We start from the raw sequence: 20622 nt of genomic DNA on the forward strand, positions 1-20622 counted from the left end.
TGTCATTGGAAAAAGACTGTTATATAATTGCAATTTTACACTCGAGGGTGTTCTTTATCGTCATTAATGCACTTCTGCGATACCTTTCGGAACTCTCCCTGCAGAACTGCAGCGTGCGACGTCGATCAGGTCGGATAGGCGGTTCCGGCCGATATGCCGATGTCGATATACTGTACCATATACGGATGACATAGGGATGACATTATAAGAGCTTAAAGGGACACAGACAGACAGAAGGGTACAAAGATAAATCGATAAACCTGCAAATCCCCATGTGGAAGCTCTTTGAGGTGTAATGTAATGAGTATTTTGAAGCTCCCTCCCTCCTGACACACTGAAGCATATGAGAGAAAAACCTTTCATGTGAATTCCTTCAGTTCTGACATGCCAATTACACACAGCCTTTACAGAAAAAAATCACTTCATTCCTACACGTCAAATTGGCCCCTTCCATCGAGACTTTTAAACCGAGCCTCAAGACCCACCTATATACCTTGGACACACAGACAGACAATTGTTCTGTCAAATAATGTTTATTTTTCTTTTGCAGTCTCTTAAAAAACTTCAATGCCACATGACGCCCTTGGACGCCTTTCCCGTGACGCCCTCGTTGCCACTGGCGCCTGATGACGCCTTTTTTTTTAAATCTAATCTGGTGTTCAGGTGATGATATGCACATTACGGTACATGCACAATAGAATTACAAATTATTTTTTATTTATAATGGGCTTCGGTGGCAACGAGGGCCAAAACTGGTATCCACCTGTGGATACCAGTTGTTAATGCTTAGGGTTTTGTGTAAAACAATTAGTACTGTGTAGATGTTCACGTTGTCATCCCACTGGAAGTGTTACTGTCAACAGTGTGCGCTGTGGGGTTTACTGGGAACACAGAGGACTATGGACAAGATAATTAAAATATGAAAGCAATGCATGGCCAGTATGTACAGCATGCTACGTTACTTTTGAGCAGCCTCTTGTCTGTAGTAAAAATAAACAAAATCACAGCCAGTGAGAGTTAAATAGACTCAAACCAAGGTTAATCTATGGTTTAAGGTTAATCTATGGTTTACTGTACGAAGACGTCAATTAACCTGGGTTTCTTGTGCTGCATTAAGTGTAGCCTGCATGGTCAAAACATGGGCCAACACCTGACTGAGGGACAATAAAATAAAATTGTTTATACTAGTGTTTCTGAATAAACTGTTTCTGAACCTTTAACACTCAATTGCTTTGTTTAATTATTCACTTAGATCCAAACCACATTGTATGATTTAACATTTGCCTCCTCCATTTTAAAGTATAATAACTTTCAATCTCTTCATCTTGTGGAGAAGTTACGAAGAAAACATTGTTATGAAGAGAAACTCAGCTCAGCCAAAACCACAAACAACCTTATTTAATTATGGCTTCTCCAGCTACATTTGACACAGTAAAAAACACCCCTCTAGGATTCAGAAGAAAAAAACACTTTAACATTATGCCGCACAGGCACTCACGCACACGCATACACGCACGCAGACATACATTGTTATCTGAAGTGTTTTCTGAAAGGTCTATGGAATAAGTTAATGACAAATGAACTTCTAGAGACCGAACAATAATGATGCAATGCTTAAAAACAATCCTCAGTTTTAATTATTCTGTTTGTAACAAAGAGAAAACGCAGCGAAGCAGAATGCCCACAACACTCACAGGTTAAACAAAAGTTTCAAGATGCAACGGCTTAATGTCATGGAACTGAGAAAACGCACAATAAATGTCCTTTTCACATATAGTTCACATATAGTATTCACCTCTCCACGGACAGAGCAAGAGATGCAGGTCAACCTAACAGGTCTTCCTCAGAGTTGTCAATGCATAACTCCAAAGTACACAAATGTAACCAAATGGGTCCATTTGTATACTCATAGTATTTTACTGCCTATAGCACGGTTTATATTTCTTCAGCGACTCTACCTGACCCTAGATGGGTTACTGCCTGCTTGTTCTCCAAATATAAGTGGAGTCTCTCCTTTTAAGATACTGTAAGGTATGTCCCTTTTTGAGTGGTGCAACCACTCCTACAACCAGCTTGCAATGTCCTCGTACCTGTTTGTTTGTTTGTGTGTCTGTCTGTCTGTCTGTCTGTTTGTGTGTGTGTGTGTCTGTCTGTGTGAGCATGAGTATGTGACTTAATAATAGCAGTAGGGGGCGCCAGAAACAGTGAGAGGGGTAGTGACTCTAATGAGAGAGAGTGAGAGAGAGAGAGAGAGAGAGAGAGGGGGGGGGGGGGGGGGGGGAATTGCACCACTCAGTTCACACGTGTGTGATTTTTACCTTTAGAATAGAAAAGAGGTACCATTATGACAACTTATGTTATGTGTAATGTATGATGTAGAATACACATGGTCATGTTTTGCATTAGATTTGGGACTGATGGCTGAGGTGCTCAGTATGTCACATTGTATAGCAACAATGACTGTACTTACACCTTGCGTGAAGGACTGAGGAAGAGCCTGGTGGCTCCAAATGTTAAAGTAAATACAGCAATAGGCCACGAGGTCTATTGTATTTTACAATGGCTGAGCGACGTAGTGAGTCCTCCGGCCCTGTCAGCCATGGTAAAATAATGGTCCGTCCAATAGTGGTCAAATCAGAAACCAGACAGTCAGAATCAAGGATTGGGACTAACCGTTTAAGAACTTGCATTTGTGAAAATCAATACCGTGTAAAAACTGTGTGTATTTTTATTTGTGTATACTTTTTTTATCCAGCAGACCAGAAGAACCCAACCTAGTAGGTCTGGGATGTGATCCAGGCCAAAACCTAGTAGGCTACTGTAGGTCTGGGATGTGTGTGTCTTGTAGCCGTTTATCAGCTACTCTCTCAATTAGGGGTGTAACAATTATTAAATCATCGACTAATCGCAATTATTCCAATTTCCAATGCCAAAAACAGCCCTACTCTCAACTCTGCCTGACCCTAGCATGGCTGTAAACTTTTGCAAATGTAACCTCAGGCGAGGCAGTGAACGGAATCCACTTCAGCCAGCAGCCTGCATGGTGTTTTATCTGCTGTCAGGACAGCGCCTAGATCTCCAGCGGCCATTAAAAACAAGGTTGCTATGAGCTTCTTAAACACCTTGGGAGACCCAGTCTACCGAGACAGGGACCAAATGTCAACAACTGGTCAACATGATGTGAGGACCATAATAATCAATCCCTTGGGATACCCAGTCTACAGGGACAGGGACCAAATGTCAACATGATGATCATGGGAGGCCCATTGCTTAACCCATTCTGACCTGAGATCAGATTCTAAAAATGTCTTCTATGTCAGTCGCTCTTCGATTCTTCAAAAATAGCAGACCTACAAGCTCGTAGCGCGTAGATCTGCTATTTTTCAATAGCTAAAGCACGACATGATGCCAACACCAAAATGGGTTCCCGCCCAAAATGGGTTAATACTAAGCGTGCAAGCACAGTGCACACGTGCACACACGTATTACTATACTAGTGAGGACATCAAATATGTTTAGGAGCCTCCAGGGAGATGCATAGCTACATGAGTGATAGTTATATTTAGGAACTAAATGGACCCTTACAGGTCTGCAACTCTCAAAGCTAAATTCACACGAGGACGTTATGCAGATGGGGTCTCAGTGATGAACATCTTATCAAACGGGGTCCGTGGGGCCTAATGCATATCAAACTGGTAGTCCATGAAATTAAAAAAAGGTTGAGAAACACCGATTTACTTGGCTGCACAGGCAAAAATTGTACTCAAGTACAGTACTAGTACATGTACTTTCCACCCCTGCCAACACATCTGTCTCCAGAGACTAGTGTAAAATCAGCTGAGCCCAGAGCGTTTGGTATATTATACTGTATAATGTCTCCACAGGCATCATTAAATCTCTATTACAGTACAAGCACTGGAGGACATTTTGTTACGAGAAGCAGGAGTGTGTGCCTGACCCTTTACAGCATGAGTATTGGTTAGACTAGAGGCACATATTGACTTGAATGCCGTTTGGTGAGACCATGTGGTTCAGGGTTCTCTCGTCCTGCTGTTCTTTAATCAATTCCCCAAGCCGCCTCATGATCACATAGGAAGATTATACAGAGCGACACAGCAGAGAATATGATCTCTCTCCTTCCCTATAGTGTTCCACCCAGCCCAGGTGGACGTGGTTTTGGAGGTTACTGGAAAGGAGGGTCTGGCCGATAGTCGAACCTCAGATTCATGAGGAGCAATGTGTATTCCGTCCTGGCCGTGGAACAACTGACCAGATCTACAGTATACTCTTGCAGGGATCCTGGAGAAGTCTACATGTGTTTTGTGGATTTGGAGAAGGCATATGACCAGGTCCACCGGGAGGTTCTGTGGGAGGTGCTACAGGAGTATAGGGTGAGGGGAAATGGTAAATGGTGCATTTATATTTATATATTTATGTGATTTTCATCAGGATCTCGAGGCGAAGTCGTGGTGAAGATGGTATGCGGTTCAGTGAGCTAAGGGTTGCTTCACTGCTTTTTGCAGATGATGTGGTCCTGATGGCACCATCGGTCCGAGACATACTGCTCTCACTGGACCGGTTCGCAGTCGAGTGTGCGGTGGCTGGGATGAGGATCAGCATCTCCAAATCTGAGGGCATGGTTCTCAGCAGGAAACCAATGGATTGTGCAGTCCAAGTAGGGAATGAGACTTTGACCCAGGTGAAGGAGTTTAGGGGTCTTGTTCACGAGTGGGGGGAGGAGAGAGCAGGAGATCAGCAAGAGAATCGGAGCAGCAGGGGCGGTATTGCAGTCGTTGTACCGCACTCTTGTGACAAAAAGAAAGCCGAGCCAGAAGGCAAAGCTCTCCGTCTACCGAGCAATATTCATTCGTACTCTCACCTATGGTCATGAAGTGTGGGTCCGAAAAAATAAGACCTGACTCTGGATAATTGAGAGAGAGAGACACAGAGAAAGAGACAGACAGACAGACACACACGCTGGCTGGGAAAAGGTTTAAGTCAGGACAGGGCTGCTTGCTGGGTAATTGGGCTTTTATCCGTGTGCTTTGATCAGGGTTTTGTTTTGGATTAACAGATAATGCCAACATATCGCTGCTGTAAATTAACACCCCACTTCATCATACAGAGAGTGCCACACAAAAGCAGTGAAAATAGTAGATCTACAAGCTCACAACAAGCTTGTACATCGGCTATTTTCACAATTTTAAAATAATATTAAAAAAGCAATGGTTTTGGCCGTACAAGGTTGCTCCACCGTCATGACAGTGACAATATGCAAAGAAATAGCTGCATGTAAACACATTGATTCATCGATTCTTGATTCACTGTTGGATGAACAATGAAGGAATGTTGTACTTCCAGTACTGTGGAAAATGTGGTTCTGGTCACTACACTGTAATCCATTGTTCCCAAACACTGGGTCGGGGACCAATTTGTATGGGTCCCTTTAATTTGTTTTTAACTATTATTTCAAAAGTAATGGTGAATTTTGAACACATTTTTGGAATAAATCAAATACAAATCTAAGAAATTTCATACATTTGTTTAATTTTAAATTTTAAAAATGTCATCCCCACAATTTGTTCACCCAGTGCCAATTGCCTAAACTGTAATCCTCAGCTGGGCGCTACTCAGAGCTCCGAACTGAGCTCATGCTTCCTTCAATGCAGGAGGAGTGAGCAGGCCTCTTCTGACGGGGGTTCCCCGGAAGGACATATCGCGTGGAAGGAACGCGTTATTCCAACCATTTCCTTTCCCCTCCATCAGGCTGACCAGGGTGAGGCAGTATAGAGACCAGGATTACTGCATGTAATGTAAACAAATGTTTAAGAAATAGTGAAAACAACCAATTTAAAGGCTCAAATGCGGGTTAAAGTGAGATATTGTGAGCTTGAAGATTTGCTCTTTTCACTAGTTTGGGTCCCAGGCGAATGTCTATTTCTCTTTTGGGTCACAGGCTAAAAGGTTTGGGAACCACTGCTGTGATCAATGTGCTGTCAAGCTAGTGCGGTCTGCAATGAACAATAACAGACAATCATTAACAACTTTCAACCTTTCAATGCCATGTGTTGTGAGCCAGGGTGCATGTGGTAAGTGTTTAATGTCCAGTCATGAAATATTACTACATGAAATATGACTACTTGAGAGCAATTACATTTTACTTTCAAATTGCAATCCATATAAACCTGTATGGATTCTGCCAAGGAAATTCAGTTGTCATTTTCACAGGGAGGCATACTATGGTCCGACGGAGCATTGGTTCGAAGGAGCATTGGTCCGAGGTGCGTTGGGGGTCGGGAGAGGGTTGGGGTTAGGTTTAGGTGTGCTGCCCCGGGGGAGGTTAGGGTTAGTCGTTCGGACCAATGCTCCGTCGGACCAAACACATGAACCCATTTTCACACTGTCCATATGTGGCACACATCAAATATAAGGTTGCCTTCTGCAGCAACACTTAAAACACAGCTGCTCGCCTCCTTACTTAAAACAACATGACCATATCATCCCAATTTTAGCTTAACTTGGCTGGCTAGCTGTCAAGTTTAGAATTAATTGTTTAAAAATCTCCACACGGAGTAGTACACTATATCTATCTGAACTTCTGCACGATTGAGGTGAATGAGCTCTGCCGACATGCTGCTCTTTGACTGTTCCCATAATAAGTAGGCTAAAATGCAGGGGAGATCATGCCTTTGCTGTTGCAGCTCTGGAATAGCCCGTCCTTCACCATTAGAAGTGCCTAGTCTACTGACGATTTTAAATATCTTCTTTAAGACCAATTTATTTTCAATGTCCTTTGATCACACCTGAGGTTATTGTAGACTACTTATTTCAAACTCATTTACCACGAGAGTAAGTAAGTAAACAATTCAGCCCCTGCCAGTGATCTTTAGTTTTTCCTTATTTTTTCACAAAATATTTATAACCAGTACAATGTCCGCGTGACCATGCGTAATTCCCTTGTTATGCGCCGTTGAAAATAACATGCTGGCCGACATGGAAGAGGAATGACACGGAAGCCGAGATAAAGGCATTTCTAAAAATGCAACACAGGAGCCGTTTTCTTTTTTCTGATCATGTGATTTTCTGGTAGACTGTTTCAATGAGTCAGACGGTTAGCAAAGAGCGCCTTCAAATCAGGCTGTAAAAGTGTCAACAATTAGCCTATGCATGTGCAGTTGGGCACCCAAAGACTAAAAAAACAATAAAGAGCTGCCGTGCATGTGTGTGTGCGTGTGTGCGTGCGTGCATGAGATCTCTGCTCCGATGGTGGCCAGGCTCTAAAATAACCTGATGAAATGAAGCACCGCGGTTGGAGGCAGAGCTATATATTGATTCTGGTGAAACAAAAGCCTTAAATGAATGCAGCCACATTGATGCAAAGGACAGATGTTATCTTTGTGAAAGACAAACAGGGCTCCTTGGCTGGGGGCGACGGGCCACCGCACAACCAGGCAGTACTTTTTCTGCAAACATCCATGTGTCAACAAATACACATTCAAATCCTCAGTGTTTATTTATCTTGGCACAGTTGGCAGAGTGCACAAATGGAACAAAATTAGACCTGTGTAATTGTTAGTGTTTATGAAACTCCAAAGTGTACAAATGGAAACAAATGGACCCTCACCCTGGTTCCATTTGTACACTCTTTGGAGTTAAATTTACCAGAGGGATTTAACTGTGTGTATACACATTTAGATAAGCTTGCAGAAAATAAACTGGCATTCCAGATACGTGCATTAAAACCCCCGTTCTTGCATCATTCCATGTTAGTTTTAATTTAAATGTAAATCAATTTAGAACATGTGATAATCCAAAATGAATCTGTAATGCTTAACTAAACAAATGTGGCTGTTGACGAGTGCAGTGCATGGTTAATTTTATAGCTCTGAGCATATCCAGAGAACATTTTTTTCAACTGGGGTTGGGAACCGGTACAACATCGAGGAGCCAGGAGCCATCAGATTTTGGAACCAGGTTTCCAAAAAGGTTTTCTTTTTAATTTAATCAACTAACCGGTTAATCAATCGATAAGCTTATCAAAGCGTATCAATTAACTATGAATGCATGAATCGATAATTCCCATCCCTAATCACATTGTTTGCCAACAGGGTGTGGTGACTACTTGTTTACAGTGCAACTATAGAATTAAAAAGTAGTGAAACAAGCTTCCAGTTTGTCCCTGCCTACTACACAGATTGGGGAGACGTCATACCACCACAAGTGACACCATAGTGCTTTGGTCACAGGGCCATTGGGTGCTCCGTTGGGACAGTTACACATAGCAGCTGGTCGGCATTGATTTTGGATTAAAAGGAGTAGTTCAACTACAATGTCACACCCCATAAAGCCTTGCGTTTTGTCACATTCCTAAGGCAATAATTTGATGACCGGCAGAGTATCCAGTAGGAGATCGGCTGTTTCAAGGTGTGTAATTGATAGAAAATAAGCAATTTACAATTTACGAATCCCTTCGAAACTGTCAGTTTTCACAGCAAAGACACTCGCACTAATGACTTAAAACAAAACAACCCCAGGGGTCCGTACTTGGCCCAATCCTTTGTTCCCACTACACCAAAACTCTTTGTAAATGTAATGTAAATTTAAACACTTCATGGGTAAAAATAGATTCAGGTATAGTGTAACAGTGCGAGGGAATGATTTGCCTAAGGAAATAAAAACAAGTGCCTCTCTAAGCACCTTTAAAACCACTCTTGGCTGGTGGCTGCAGAATTGAGCATGTGTGTGTGTGTGTGTGTGTGTGTGTGTGTGTGTGTGTGTGTGTGTGTGTGCGCGTGTGTGTGTTTTAATCTTTTAATCTGTTTCTTTCCCTTGGGCAATTTACATATACCCTTAATTGCTTTGCTGCTGCTAGTCACCTGAATGGTTTCAATTGGTTAATGTATGACTGTTTTTATGCACTTTAATAGAAGGTTTGGTGTAGCACTTTATATGACAAAATGTGAACTGTATTGGTATATTATGCAGTGGACGTAGATATGCACTATATACTTGAAATGGGTAGTTTGCATGAGTTCACCTACTACAGGGTAAAAATAGAAAAATGCATTGATTCCACATTATTTTAGAAAGAGCTCTTGATGTTATCAATCAATCAATACATTTTCCTAAATAACAGCGTGTCACATTGCAATGCAGTGAGCATGTAGATCTGATATTTTCAGTGAATGTGGACCCATCTACAGTATTATGACATGCTCCGATGGTCTGTATTATCTGAGAAGGGTTTATATCAATGCATACCACTCCTCGCATTTTATTGATGAGGCTTTAAATTAATAAAACAATAGACTATAACAAAGGCTATTGCTTGGCTGTGATGATGCCGTTTTAATAAAATTGGTACCTTGTGGGACAAACACAAAGAGATTGTGTTACTGGATCTAAGTGCATTCTTATTGATCTAACTTTGATCTTTATATTCTCTCTGAGGGGACAGATGCCTGCTGTTATTGACAAACAAACAACAATACATGTAGCCTGAAGACCAGTGGTGGTATGTTTTGTAATAATAATCAAAATCTACAAAGTAACTATTAACTAAAGTTTTCAAATACATTTAGTGGAGTAAAAGTACAATATTTGGAATCAATATGTAGTGTAGAGTAGAAGTAAAAATATTGGAAATACACAAGTGCAAATATCTCAATATTGTACTTAAGTACATTAAAAGTCTTACTGCATAAACCACGTTCCCCGCTATTTAATCCAATATTCTACGCTGCCGAGATTGTTTCATTACCTTTAGAGAAATATTTGCAGCTTTCAACCACGAGAATCCGCAATGGCCCGTTGGTTTGTTATGATCAGAAGCACCAGCGGCCATGACAATGCGAAACGAAACCACAGTGCACAGCATGTTGTAGTCTAAACAAACGGCCCGTTCACATGCATTGGGCTCAATTTCCCAGAAGCCCTAGCAGCCCAGAGGATGACTTGATTTCCGGTTTCTTCATCATAACGCGACGGCCTCGTCACCAGGTCCGGGACAAATCTGCTGTTTCTCTTTCATTATTTTAAAAAGGCAAATTAAACGCATTAAACAAATAGCAGGTTTAGTGTATTACGCGCGGTGGAACCCTGGATTAAACAATTTAAAGCCCTGAAAGTGTTAAGTATAATGTACTACTTTCCACCACTGCTGAAGAAAACTCAGACTCCACCATAGCCCACATCACTTGCTGTAGCACCTTGCAGGCTTATTTCTAAAACCATTGAACGTGTTGTCTCCAACCAGCTCTCTCTCCATCTCTCACAGAACAACCTGCTGGATCCCAACCAGTCCGGATTCAAGAAAGCCCACTCCACAGAAACTGCCCTGCTGGCAGTCACAGAAGCACTACATGCTGCCCAAGCTGCTTCCCACTCTGCAGTACTGATTCTCCTAGACCTATCGGCAGCATTTGACACAGTGAACCACAAGCTGCTCCTAGACACCCTAGCGGATCTAGGCATCGGTGGAACGGCACTAAAGTGGTTCTCCTCCTACCTCACCGACCGGACCTACCAGGTTTCCTGGAAAGGTCTGTTATCATCCCCAAACTGGGGTCCCACAGGGATCTGTACTTGGTCCCCTCCTTTTCTCACTGTACACTAAATCCCTTGGCGCTATCATCTCTGCTCACAATATATCCTATCACTGCTACGCCGATGACACACAACTGTTTTTATCCTTCCCCCCCTCTGCCACTCAGGTGGAAGAGCGCATCACTGCATGCCTGGCTGACATCTCACAGTGGATGTCCTCCAACCACCTCAAGCTGAACCCAGACAAGACTGAGCTTCTCTTCTTCCCAGCTAAGTCCTGCCCTATGCGGGAGCTAACTATTTCCGTAGACAACGCCCTGGTAACGTCTGTCCCAACAGCCAGGAATCTTGGTGTTGTCCTGGACAGTCAGCTCTCGTTCAAAACTCACATCACAGCTGTCACTCGATCATGTAGGTTCACACTCTATAACATACGACGAATTAGACCGTTCCTCACCCAGGAATCAGCCCAGCTCCTAATCCAGACAACAGTCTTGTCAAAACTCGACTATTGTAACTCCCTCCTTACTGGCCTACCAGCATGCGCACTTAAGCCTCTCCAGCTGATCCAAAATGCTGCAGCTTGCTTGGTCTTCAACCAGCCAAAATTCTCACATGTCTCCCCCGGCTCCCGGTCGCTGCCCGCACAGAATATAAAACTCTGATGCTGGCATTCAAAGCAACCAAAGGTATGGCTCCCCCATATCTTGCAAGTATGATTGAACCCTACAAACCCTCCCGCGCACTCAGATCAGCCAACGCAGGGAAGCTGGAAGTACCCTCACTAAAAACGCCGGGACAACGCTCCACACGTCCCAGACTCTTCTCCCTTCTGGCTCCAAAACTGTGGAATGCACTTCCCATTGCAGTCAGAACTGCAGCATCACTCCCAATCTTCCGCCGTAGTCTGAAAACCCACCTTTTCAGACTCCATCATGTCCCATAGTACTTACCCTACCCCCTTAGATAGCACTTCCGTAGACTAAGATAGCATTTGATACAGACCTATAGCATGTTATGTAGACAGCACTATAATTGCATTGTACGTATATAGTCATAGCACGCCATAGTACATATGTATAGCATAGTAGTATATATGTATAGTTTCATTATATAGATATTCCACTGTTACTTTCTTAGCTTATGCATGTTTTATGATAAATGCTTTTATGTGATGTATTCCCATGCTTTTGTTCTTGCTTAATGTAAATCGCTCTGGATTAAGAGCGTCTGCTAAATGCCTAAATTGTAAATTGTAAATTGTATGGAAAGGCTTATGTATCAATTAATTAATTTGTTGACCGACAGATTATATTTTTTTCTATGCATTTGACGTATTACCTGGTGTTTACCCTGCTTACTGTAAATCACTCTGGATTAAGCATCCAGAGTGCCTAAATTGTAATTGTGTAAATTGTTAACACCTGCACTACTGTATAAATAGTAGTGGTGCAGCGGTAATAGTAGTATTTTTGCGACCACGTGCTTTCTTTTCATTCTCCTTTGCTGCATTGGTAGTTGGATCAGTGGATCAAAGGTTAGCCAAGAGCACCACCTAGTGCAAAAAGAAAAATAAAAGAACTGAGAATCACGTCCAAACACGTGATCGGCATGAGTGAGTGACCGTGACGTGACCGTGCTGTGACCAATTGCAAGAATAGGTGGCTACAAATGAGACAGACCTAGCCTGGTAAAGCATCCCGGTCGCATGAATTCACACATTATGATAGAGAAAGAGAGTGACTACGAGAGTGAAGGTTAGACATTGAAGTCATCTGTAATGGTGTGAATCTTGCCTTTGTGGCATTGCCCTTGAGTGTGCCAGGCAGGCAGTGAATGGTGAATTGTGGATGGACAGTTATCTGTCCATCTGTCCATCCACACCAGTCCATCCACATCAATCCATCCAACACAATGCTCCAAGGCCCAGGAGATGAGACTGAGGTACTAAATGACTGAGGTTTACTGAAGTGACAACACTTGACACCCTCTCTCTAGGCACAATATGCAGGGTGACCGTATTTATAACTGTAGAACACACAAGCTGTGCAGTGCACACACTAAGTGCATTATACCAGCAATGCTATCTTAAACATAAATAAGGAATATGGGAAATCAGGCATGACAGATAGATTGCATAACAGAAATGAACACAAACATGTATTTACTTCCTACAATGGAACAATGGGGAAATGTGGAAATCTATTCACCACAAAAACAATGAGACTTGTTGTTACAGCATCTATGACAGATGAGATAGTGCTCCAATCAATGCTAAATCACCAGGGAATATTTTATACAATGACCAACCACTTTACCAAATCTTATCCCACAGGACCTCAAATTCAATCGTGCATAAACAATTGGTATGATATATGGGTCCGATGCCTCTAAAAAATACATGTGGTCTTAACTCTTTAATACGTGCAAGGTAATTGATGAATAATGTATTCTATTAATGCCATTTCAGTACAGTAGTGTTCTATTTTTAATGTTAACGACCCTGTTACATGCTACTCTTAGTGGCCCGTTTGTTGGAGCTTAATTCTGCCTGTAATTGAGGAAGAAAGGCTTGGAAAGGAAATGTGTGTGCATGAGTGTGCATAGTCCTGTCACAAATTACATAATAGCCAAATTGCAATTATTAAAAAATAAATAGTATACACACAAATTCAAAAATAGGAGAAATAGCAGATCTACAAGTTCACAACACGTCACGGACAAGCAATCTTTTGCTCTTTTGTACATTTTTTGGAAAGACAAATACAAAAGTATTAAATGTGTCAAAAAACTATTAAATTGTTAATTACAATTATTTGCATGGAAATTAATCATAAACTTAAATTTGTAGTCGTGACAGCACTACCCGTGTGTGCGTGCGCGTTAGGACAAAGTGTCCCCACAGGTGTGGTAGAAATTGAGAGATAAATCTAAGGACAATTTTACTGGTCGTCACAAGACAAAATTTGTTATATGGTTAAAGTGTCTGTGTCTATGTTTTAGCTTTACAGTGTATTTAGCGTTTGATTTTCTGTGGAGCACTTTGTAAACCTTGTGTTGTAAAATGCGCTATATAAATAAAGTCGATTGGATTTTTAGGGGTTATGGATAGAGTTATAAGCCTGATTTAGTTGCATGCTGGTTTTATGCAACATAAGCTTACAAATTAAGGTTAAAAAATGCAAAGAAATAAGAAGTAAAGTGTTCTTGTGTGCGCGTGCGTGCGTGTGTGTGTGTGCGTGCATAAGTGTCAGTGAGGGGGTCGTTCGGGTGTGTGGGGGGGGGGGGTGTAAAGAAATGGGGTTTCGTTGAATAATGCATTGGTGGTATTTGTCCATATCCAACAGCAGAGGGACAACAGTGGATTCCAGCCTGGCTGCTTTCAGAAATGACTCTCACACGAAATGTCAGTTAAATCACAGCTACAGCATGAGATGGTTGCGTATACTAGTCATATTTACAATAAATAAAACATTGCTTTCCACAATTCCATTATAACCCTATATAACAAACACTCTCTTTCTTTCATTTTCCCCGTCTGCTCACTTACTGTGTGGTCTGAGTCTGACGTTGCATAGCTGGCTATTCACCAAAGAAACATGAAACGTGTGTCAAAACTGCTCCCGTTTTCATCTTCAGAGGCATACGTTTATCAGTGTTTGATACAATCTTTGTGAAAACCCCACATGATATTACAAAACGGATCGTAATATCAGCCATTTGCATGACATACAGTAAAGAAATGAACGTGAATTTGAGAGAATAGATTCATTGTTATTCTTAGCAAAATAGGGAGAGGAAAAATATTGATTCCTACTGCAGGCTGACCTGAGCAGCAGCTAGTTTCAAAATAATACAAAACTAAATGAAAGTAAGTCATGAGCAACACTATCCTGAGCCGAATGCAAACGAAAATAAAAGCCTGGGTACCGAGGCTACACTATTTAAACCTTCACCATCTTCAAATTACATTGTGTAGGAAGTAGGAACTATAACTTCCTGCTACCAGTATGTGGTGCTATGACTATGACAACCATAGATATTAAACTAAAAAAATAGATGCCTCATTGGCCGCTGCAGTTTGTTGGAGCAATGTGTGTCGACGGGGAGGCGGAACAATTTACACTCTGGTCGGAAGTGTGCCGGAAGTGCGCACGGCACGCTACGCCACGCTGCCACTCAAGTGACTACTGGCCAATCACAGCACATCTTTTCCAGGACTTGTCAGACCTGAACATCTGCTCTGTGACGCGCGCGGAAACTTCTGTGAAGCGCCAACGCAGAAGCTTGCCCTCTCTTGAGGCCATTCTCCCCAGAGTGGAAGAGGTGTCTACCTTTCTATGTCTATGACGACAACACAATCTCACTCCCCAAAATGCCTTCCCGGGCACTTCCGCACTCCAGGAATGCAGTTCTCAAACTCAAGACGTAAAAGGGTGAGTCTGCAAAAAAAAAAACAGTTCAAACGACAGGGTGGGCCATCTAAAGTGGACAAGCGGCACCAACAAGCGAGCTGTCAGGTGAGCGAGTATCACTCAACCGTTTGACTTCTTGGGGTACAGTGGCACTGGCAGGGAACTTTAAAGTTTTTCAGGACATGTAGTCATGTACCGCTTAGCCGAGGAACAGATGAATCAGGGATCCCCACCACATTTGTATAACATTATGTTGCAGATTGAACCTTTTCATAGATTTCATAGATAACTTTAGTCATGTTGGACAGCACTAACATCAGTGTAAATTCATGTTTGTTAATAGGTTAACAAAGCAGGTGGCTTGCACAATCCAGTTCCTTGCTGGTGCTGAACTGTGTTTATTTTGTTAAAACACCATTTAAGGACATGAACGGCCTCAGGGTTCATTGTGGTCCATCACCACAAACATTTTGCATGGCCGCATCAGACCTCATCCCACGTTATAAACAATAAAATCCACGTAGGAATCATTGTAGAAACATAGTAGTTTGATAATCATAACACACGGGCGGCCCCATCTTGGCGAGCGCAGCCTCAGACTTTTACAGAGAGAGTGCCGTCAGCGAGAGGGCACGGTCATGTGACCCATGCAGTGACAGCTATAGTCAGTGGCCCTGTGGCCCCATGAAGTGAACAGAGTTGTCACAACTCTCTCATCTAAACGGCGCTGCCTCAGGCTCAGACGGAAAAGATGAATAGGATAGGAGGAGGAGGAGGAGGAGGAAGCGGCGGCGGCTGTAAACGTTCTCCCTCCAGGCCAAATGGCCAATAATGGATTTAATAATGCCAAGTAGGTCTCTGCATTGATACGGTCGACATGTGTTAATCTCGTCTCGCTGTCACTCGCTTACATTTTGACTACCACAAAGCTACCGTTGTAGCCAACTAGCCATTGAAGTACAGGGACATTGAGGGGGCAGAAAACAGAGCCCGAGCGCTGTTCATGCAGCCTGGAGTGTGACAAGCTGGGCGGCGCAAATAAGAGCAATTTTAGGCATGTGTGCAACATGACAACTGTTTTAAAGTATTGTACAGTGACAACTACAGTCTCTGTAATGTTTTTGTACTATTACTAAAAACTATCTAAAATAAAGGGATTTAAGATCAGAACACGCATTTATTATTATGCAAATTAACCGTATTGATCCAAATGGAGGGTTCATTTGGTTCCATTTGTACACTCAGTGTTATGAAGGTCCTTGAAATTAAAACAAGTTTGAAGACCACTCAAGCCCCCCGTCTCTATCCTTTTAATACTCTATGGGACCACTGCACACTAAATGGAACAGAGCCTTAATTAGTACCAACGATAACACCTGTGAAGGAGGTAGGGAAGCAGCCTGGAAGCAAGGAAGCTTAGAGAAGGAAAGGAAATGGTCATGTTCCTGGGCTGCACCATGACACTTTCATGGACACTTTCATGGGAGCCAAAACTCACACCGGAAGTTCAATGAATGCATGGCAGTGAAAGGAGCCGGCTGGACCAGCTCATATTATTAACAAACATTATTTCTGAACAATTGAGACCTTTGTCATATAATCGGTTCAGGAATATAAAAGAAGACATATCACAGGTTGTTTGCACTAGGGATGTTGAAAAAAGTTGAAAATCGACTCGATTTTCGACTCATGCCTCCCGCGACTCAAAACGTATGAGTCGAAAAATCGTTTTTATTTGTATTATATTTTTTTAATAATGTAAAATGTTATAAACGTTGCCGTTTCAAATGTTTTCCAAATGGGAGAGGTACGCGTTTGTCTGTGTGACACTGCTGTGCTGCGCCTGTCAGTGGCTCGTCACATGCAAATTAACTTTGAGCAGAGCGCTGTGGCTCTGAGTTTGAGAATAGACCCCATCGTCCAAGGGGGTGTGTGTGTGTGTTTGGTGGGGGGTGGTATCTTAGCAACACTGAATGATCTGTCCCATTGGTCGTGTGCTCGTATCATGAGCCAATGGCTGCAGCTCTGCTTCCCAGACCCAGACCCAGGTTCACATTTTGGGCGCGTTCGGAAATGCGCCCTGAACGCACTGGTGTGCTCTCTTGTCGTTCGTTTATTCAGTGCACTCAGTGCGTTGTCGTTCGAAAATCCAGTGCGCTACGCACCGGGTGTGCCGAGTGCACGCACTGAGCAACCCTACCCTCAGGGTAGGGTTGCTCAGTGTGAATGGTGTGTTGTAACTGGTCGTTCGTAAATAAGGCACACTGAACGCACTCTGTGACGTCACCGCCCACCACACTCAACAAACTGACCACATTCCCGGTGCGCATAGCCGAACGCGCCCCTCATATACAGTCTACACATGCCGTAAAGTGAACTGACAGCCACAGGTCTGCTACCATATTAGCAGTGGTGAGCGCTCTTCTCTCGTGAAGAAAGCAGGACAGAGTTGTCAAATAAATCCCGCCGTCATTCATACTGTATTTATTCTCCGACCCGACATTAAAATACGGAACAACGTGCGTTCATTACGGGGCTCGTGACAGGCTGCAGACACTTGAGAGTTGGGACTACTAGCAGATAGCACCGCTGCTCCTTTACAAAATAAAGTTAATTTTTTATTATTGGGATTTGATCATTGATGCAAATTCTAAACATATGGATGCAGCTGCAGAAGTTGTGTTGCTTAAAGGAATGCATAGTTGCGTTCTCCTCAACTGCTGCGCAGCAACAACAAAAATATAAAAATAATGAAAAAAAAGGAAAAAAGTCGTTCGACACGTCGATTTTCGGCCTCGATTCGTCGATTGGCCAAATATGAGTCGTTTGGCATCCCTAGTTTGCACAGTAGCCTATATAATTTTACAGCAGCAGGTATGTTTTCTGGCTCGGAGGTATCGCAAGATTTGACTGACACTGACAGACAGGAAACAGTGGGAAGTCTCAAGTCTCGCGATACTTGGTACATTCAGAAAGGTGCTTTGTGCTCTTTAGATTCCACGGGCTGTATTTTAACAGCCGGTAGTTGACCCATTTTGACGTGAGATCAGATTCTAAATATGTCTTCTATATCCTGACAGTTTTCTGAAAATGCCATGTTTCTATGACAGTCGTTCTTCGATTTTTCACAAATAGCAGACCTACAAGCTTGTATAGCGCGCCACTCGGTGGCTGCTATTTTTCAATAGATAAAGCATAACATAATGCTAACACCAAAAGGGGTTAAGACACGCAAAATACAGCCCCACATCTCTATAAAATTACACAGTGTACACATCGAAAAGCAACACAGCAGACAGTAAGGGTGATATCTGTCACTACATGTACTTGTAAAGGCTGAGGGGGCAGAGCCTGTCATTGGGGAATGTAGGACAGAGTACAGAGGCACTAGGGGCTCCTCACGGGTAGCAGTGCCAAATTAATTGGCATATAACGACTACATTGGGAGAAAAAGGGATACTAAATAATTGGCTACTCTAAATACATAAGAAAAAGAAATGGAAATATACACTTCGGCACACAGAATAAGGCAGGCCAGGGTGTGAAACTGAGACTATTTATTTATGTATTATTATTATTCCCAGAAGGTCTCTCTTCCCACTCAGCTAAATGAATGCACGACTTCAGCCCAGGACTGTTAATATCAAACATGAGATGTTTGGGGTAGAAGTGACCATGTACAATGCAGTGGCGTTACAAAGCAGATGGAATACCCATTTATGCTGGCAGTGGCTTGAGCTTCACACTACAGCATGCTCAGCTGTAGGCCTACAGCCTATCGAAATCAGTGTCGCCAGGGGTCTTCAGACAAATAAAATACATATTAATTTGGGGGGGTCAACTGTTTTTTAAATGGTGCAACCACTTCGTTACGGAGCTTTGTGTGTCTCTGGGTCTGTCCCTGGCTGGCTGGCTGGCTGGCTGGCTGGGTCTGTCCGAGCACAAAATATCTGTCCGAGCACGAAAATAGCGTTTGGTTGGTTTTCACAACCAAGTGTCACATATTAACTGTATATGATGGTTTCGGGTGTGACAGAACAGTACACTACAGTACAGTACAGGGACCCCCTGTACTGTACGTTTCGGACACGAAGCGGCTCGGCAGAACCGGGCCGGTAGCCTGGGCGCCTTCCTGTGGGTCTGGAAGTTCCGGGGACCCCCACACAGAGTTGCACCAATTACTTCACACGGGTGTGATTTTTAAACAAACATTAAACAGCAAGCCCAATAAGCAACTATAAACAAGCCCACTATCTACAACTACCAATATTGAAAGTGACTTTAGCCTACAGGAAAACAAGTTCAAAGTAATGCAATACTACTGTTATAAAAACACCAATGTCATTCACAGGAATTGATGAAGCTCAATGAAATAATGCTGTAATGAAGCTACGAGCCATATGACAGCTTTAGGGAGACCAACTGTCCAGTCTTTAGAAGTGTTAAGCCATTCATTCAGAGCATAATTAGGCTTTATGACTCACACCTGTCAACTAGCTCCACACAGTTACCTTCCTATAATTACTAGCCCACTTAAAACGATATGAACTGATGCTAATCAAACTAAGCATCTTTATCTCTCCACTGCAATTAGTGTGTGACGCTCCGCACCACTAAAACTTTGATTTAGGCGTCATATAGAAGGTGATGTAATTCACTGTGACTTCTATACATTCACAATAAATAATAAAATGTTGGAATTGTAGGAGGCAGTCCTTGGGAAGTTGGGTCGAGTATGAAATGGACTCATTCACAGTCAGTCACATACACTAAAATATTGTATTAATGTAAAGGACCACCATAAATAACTCTGAGAGATCTGGTTGAATTTGTAGTTACTCTCACAGTTAGTTACACACTGCACTGTAGCCCACGTAGCCCTGGTCCAGTGCGTTAGTACACATTCTGTAACTTAAGGGTCCATTTGGAGCGCCCTCAATGAAACCTGACAGTCCCTGGACCTGTTCGGGTACCACTTCGAGTCGAGAACCACACTGTGTTCAATAAATAACATTTTAAACTGCGCCTTTAGCCTTACCTCGTGCTGAGGTGGCAGGGACCTGCAGCAGGCAGAGAAGAAACGCGAGGAAGAAGCCACAACTTAACGCTGGAAAGTGTCCCATCACTGCTGATCCGCTGCTTCCGCTCCCCGTCGACTCGGACCTGCATGGCGTTCTTGTCGGGCTGGCGGTTCCTCTTCAGTCTTCACGGCCCGGGTTAGAACGCTTTAACTGTGTATATCATTAACATAATCTGACTAATTCAGGAAAAGCGAGACACCCATGCGACGTCTGGTTGGAAATCGTGGTGCTGAGAGAAGAGATGTGGAGGAGTCGTCGCGGGGTGTGTCGTGTGTGTGTGGCTCTCCGGAGCCAGATGGATTGGATGGATGCATGCACTGTCTGTACGTGGGGGGGGGGGGAGGGAGAGAGAGAGAGAGAGAGAGAGAGAGAGAGAGAGGGGGAGAGGGGGAGAGGGGGAGAGAGAGAGGGAGACAGACAGACAGACAGACAGACAGAATCTTCAGTTTCCATACTTCACTATACATCTCAGAGAAAAGTATTGTAGTGCATGTTGTAGAGAGATTGTGTGTGTGTGTGTGTGTGTGTGTGTGTGTGTGTGTGTGTGTGTGTGTGTGTGTGTGTGTGTGTGTGTGTGTGTG

General features: G+C 43.0%; 1 protein-coding gene across 1 annotated transcript in view; it reads right to left on the reverse strand.

Annotated features, from left to right (window-relative positions):
* Positions 1–20127, reverse strand: part of LOC310876117 (netrin receptor UNC5D-like) — a gene marked incomplete at its 3' end in the record, with an annotated part of 128234 nt that extends 108107 nt beyond the window's left edge. The window contains exon 1 of the mRNA XM_083789562.1: positions 19999–20127. Coding sequence (XP_083645688.1) covers positions 19999–20083 — 85 coding nt within the window. The 5' untranslated portion in view covers positions 20084–20127. The remainder of the gene's footprint in view (positions 1–19998) is intronic.
* Positions 20128–20622: the final 495 nt, after the last annotated feature.

Source organism: Protomyctophum parallelum, assembly GCF_964188405.1.
Source record: "Protomyctophum parallelum genome assembly, chromosome: 18".
NCBI classification, from domain to species: Eukaryota; Metazoa; Chordata; class Actinopteri; order Myctophiformes; family Myctophidae; genus Protomyctophum; species Protomyctophum parallelum.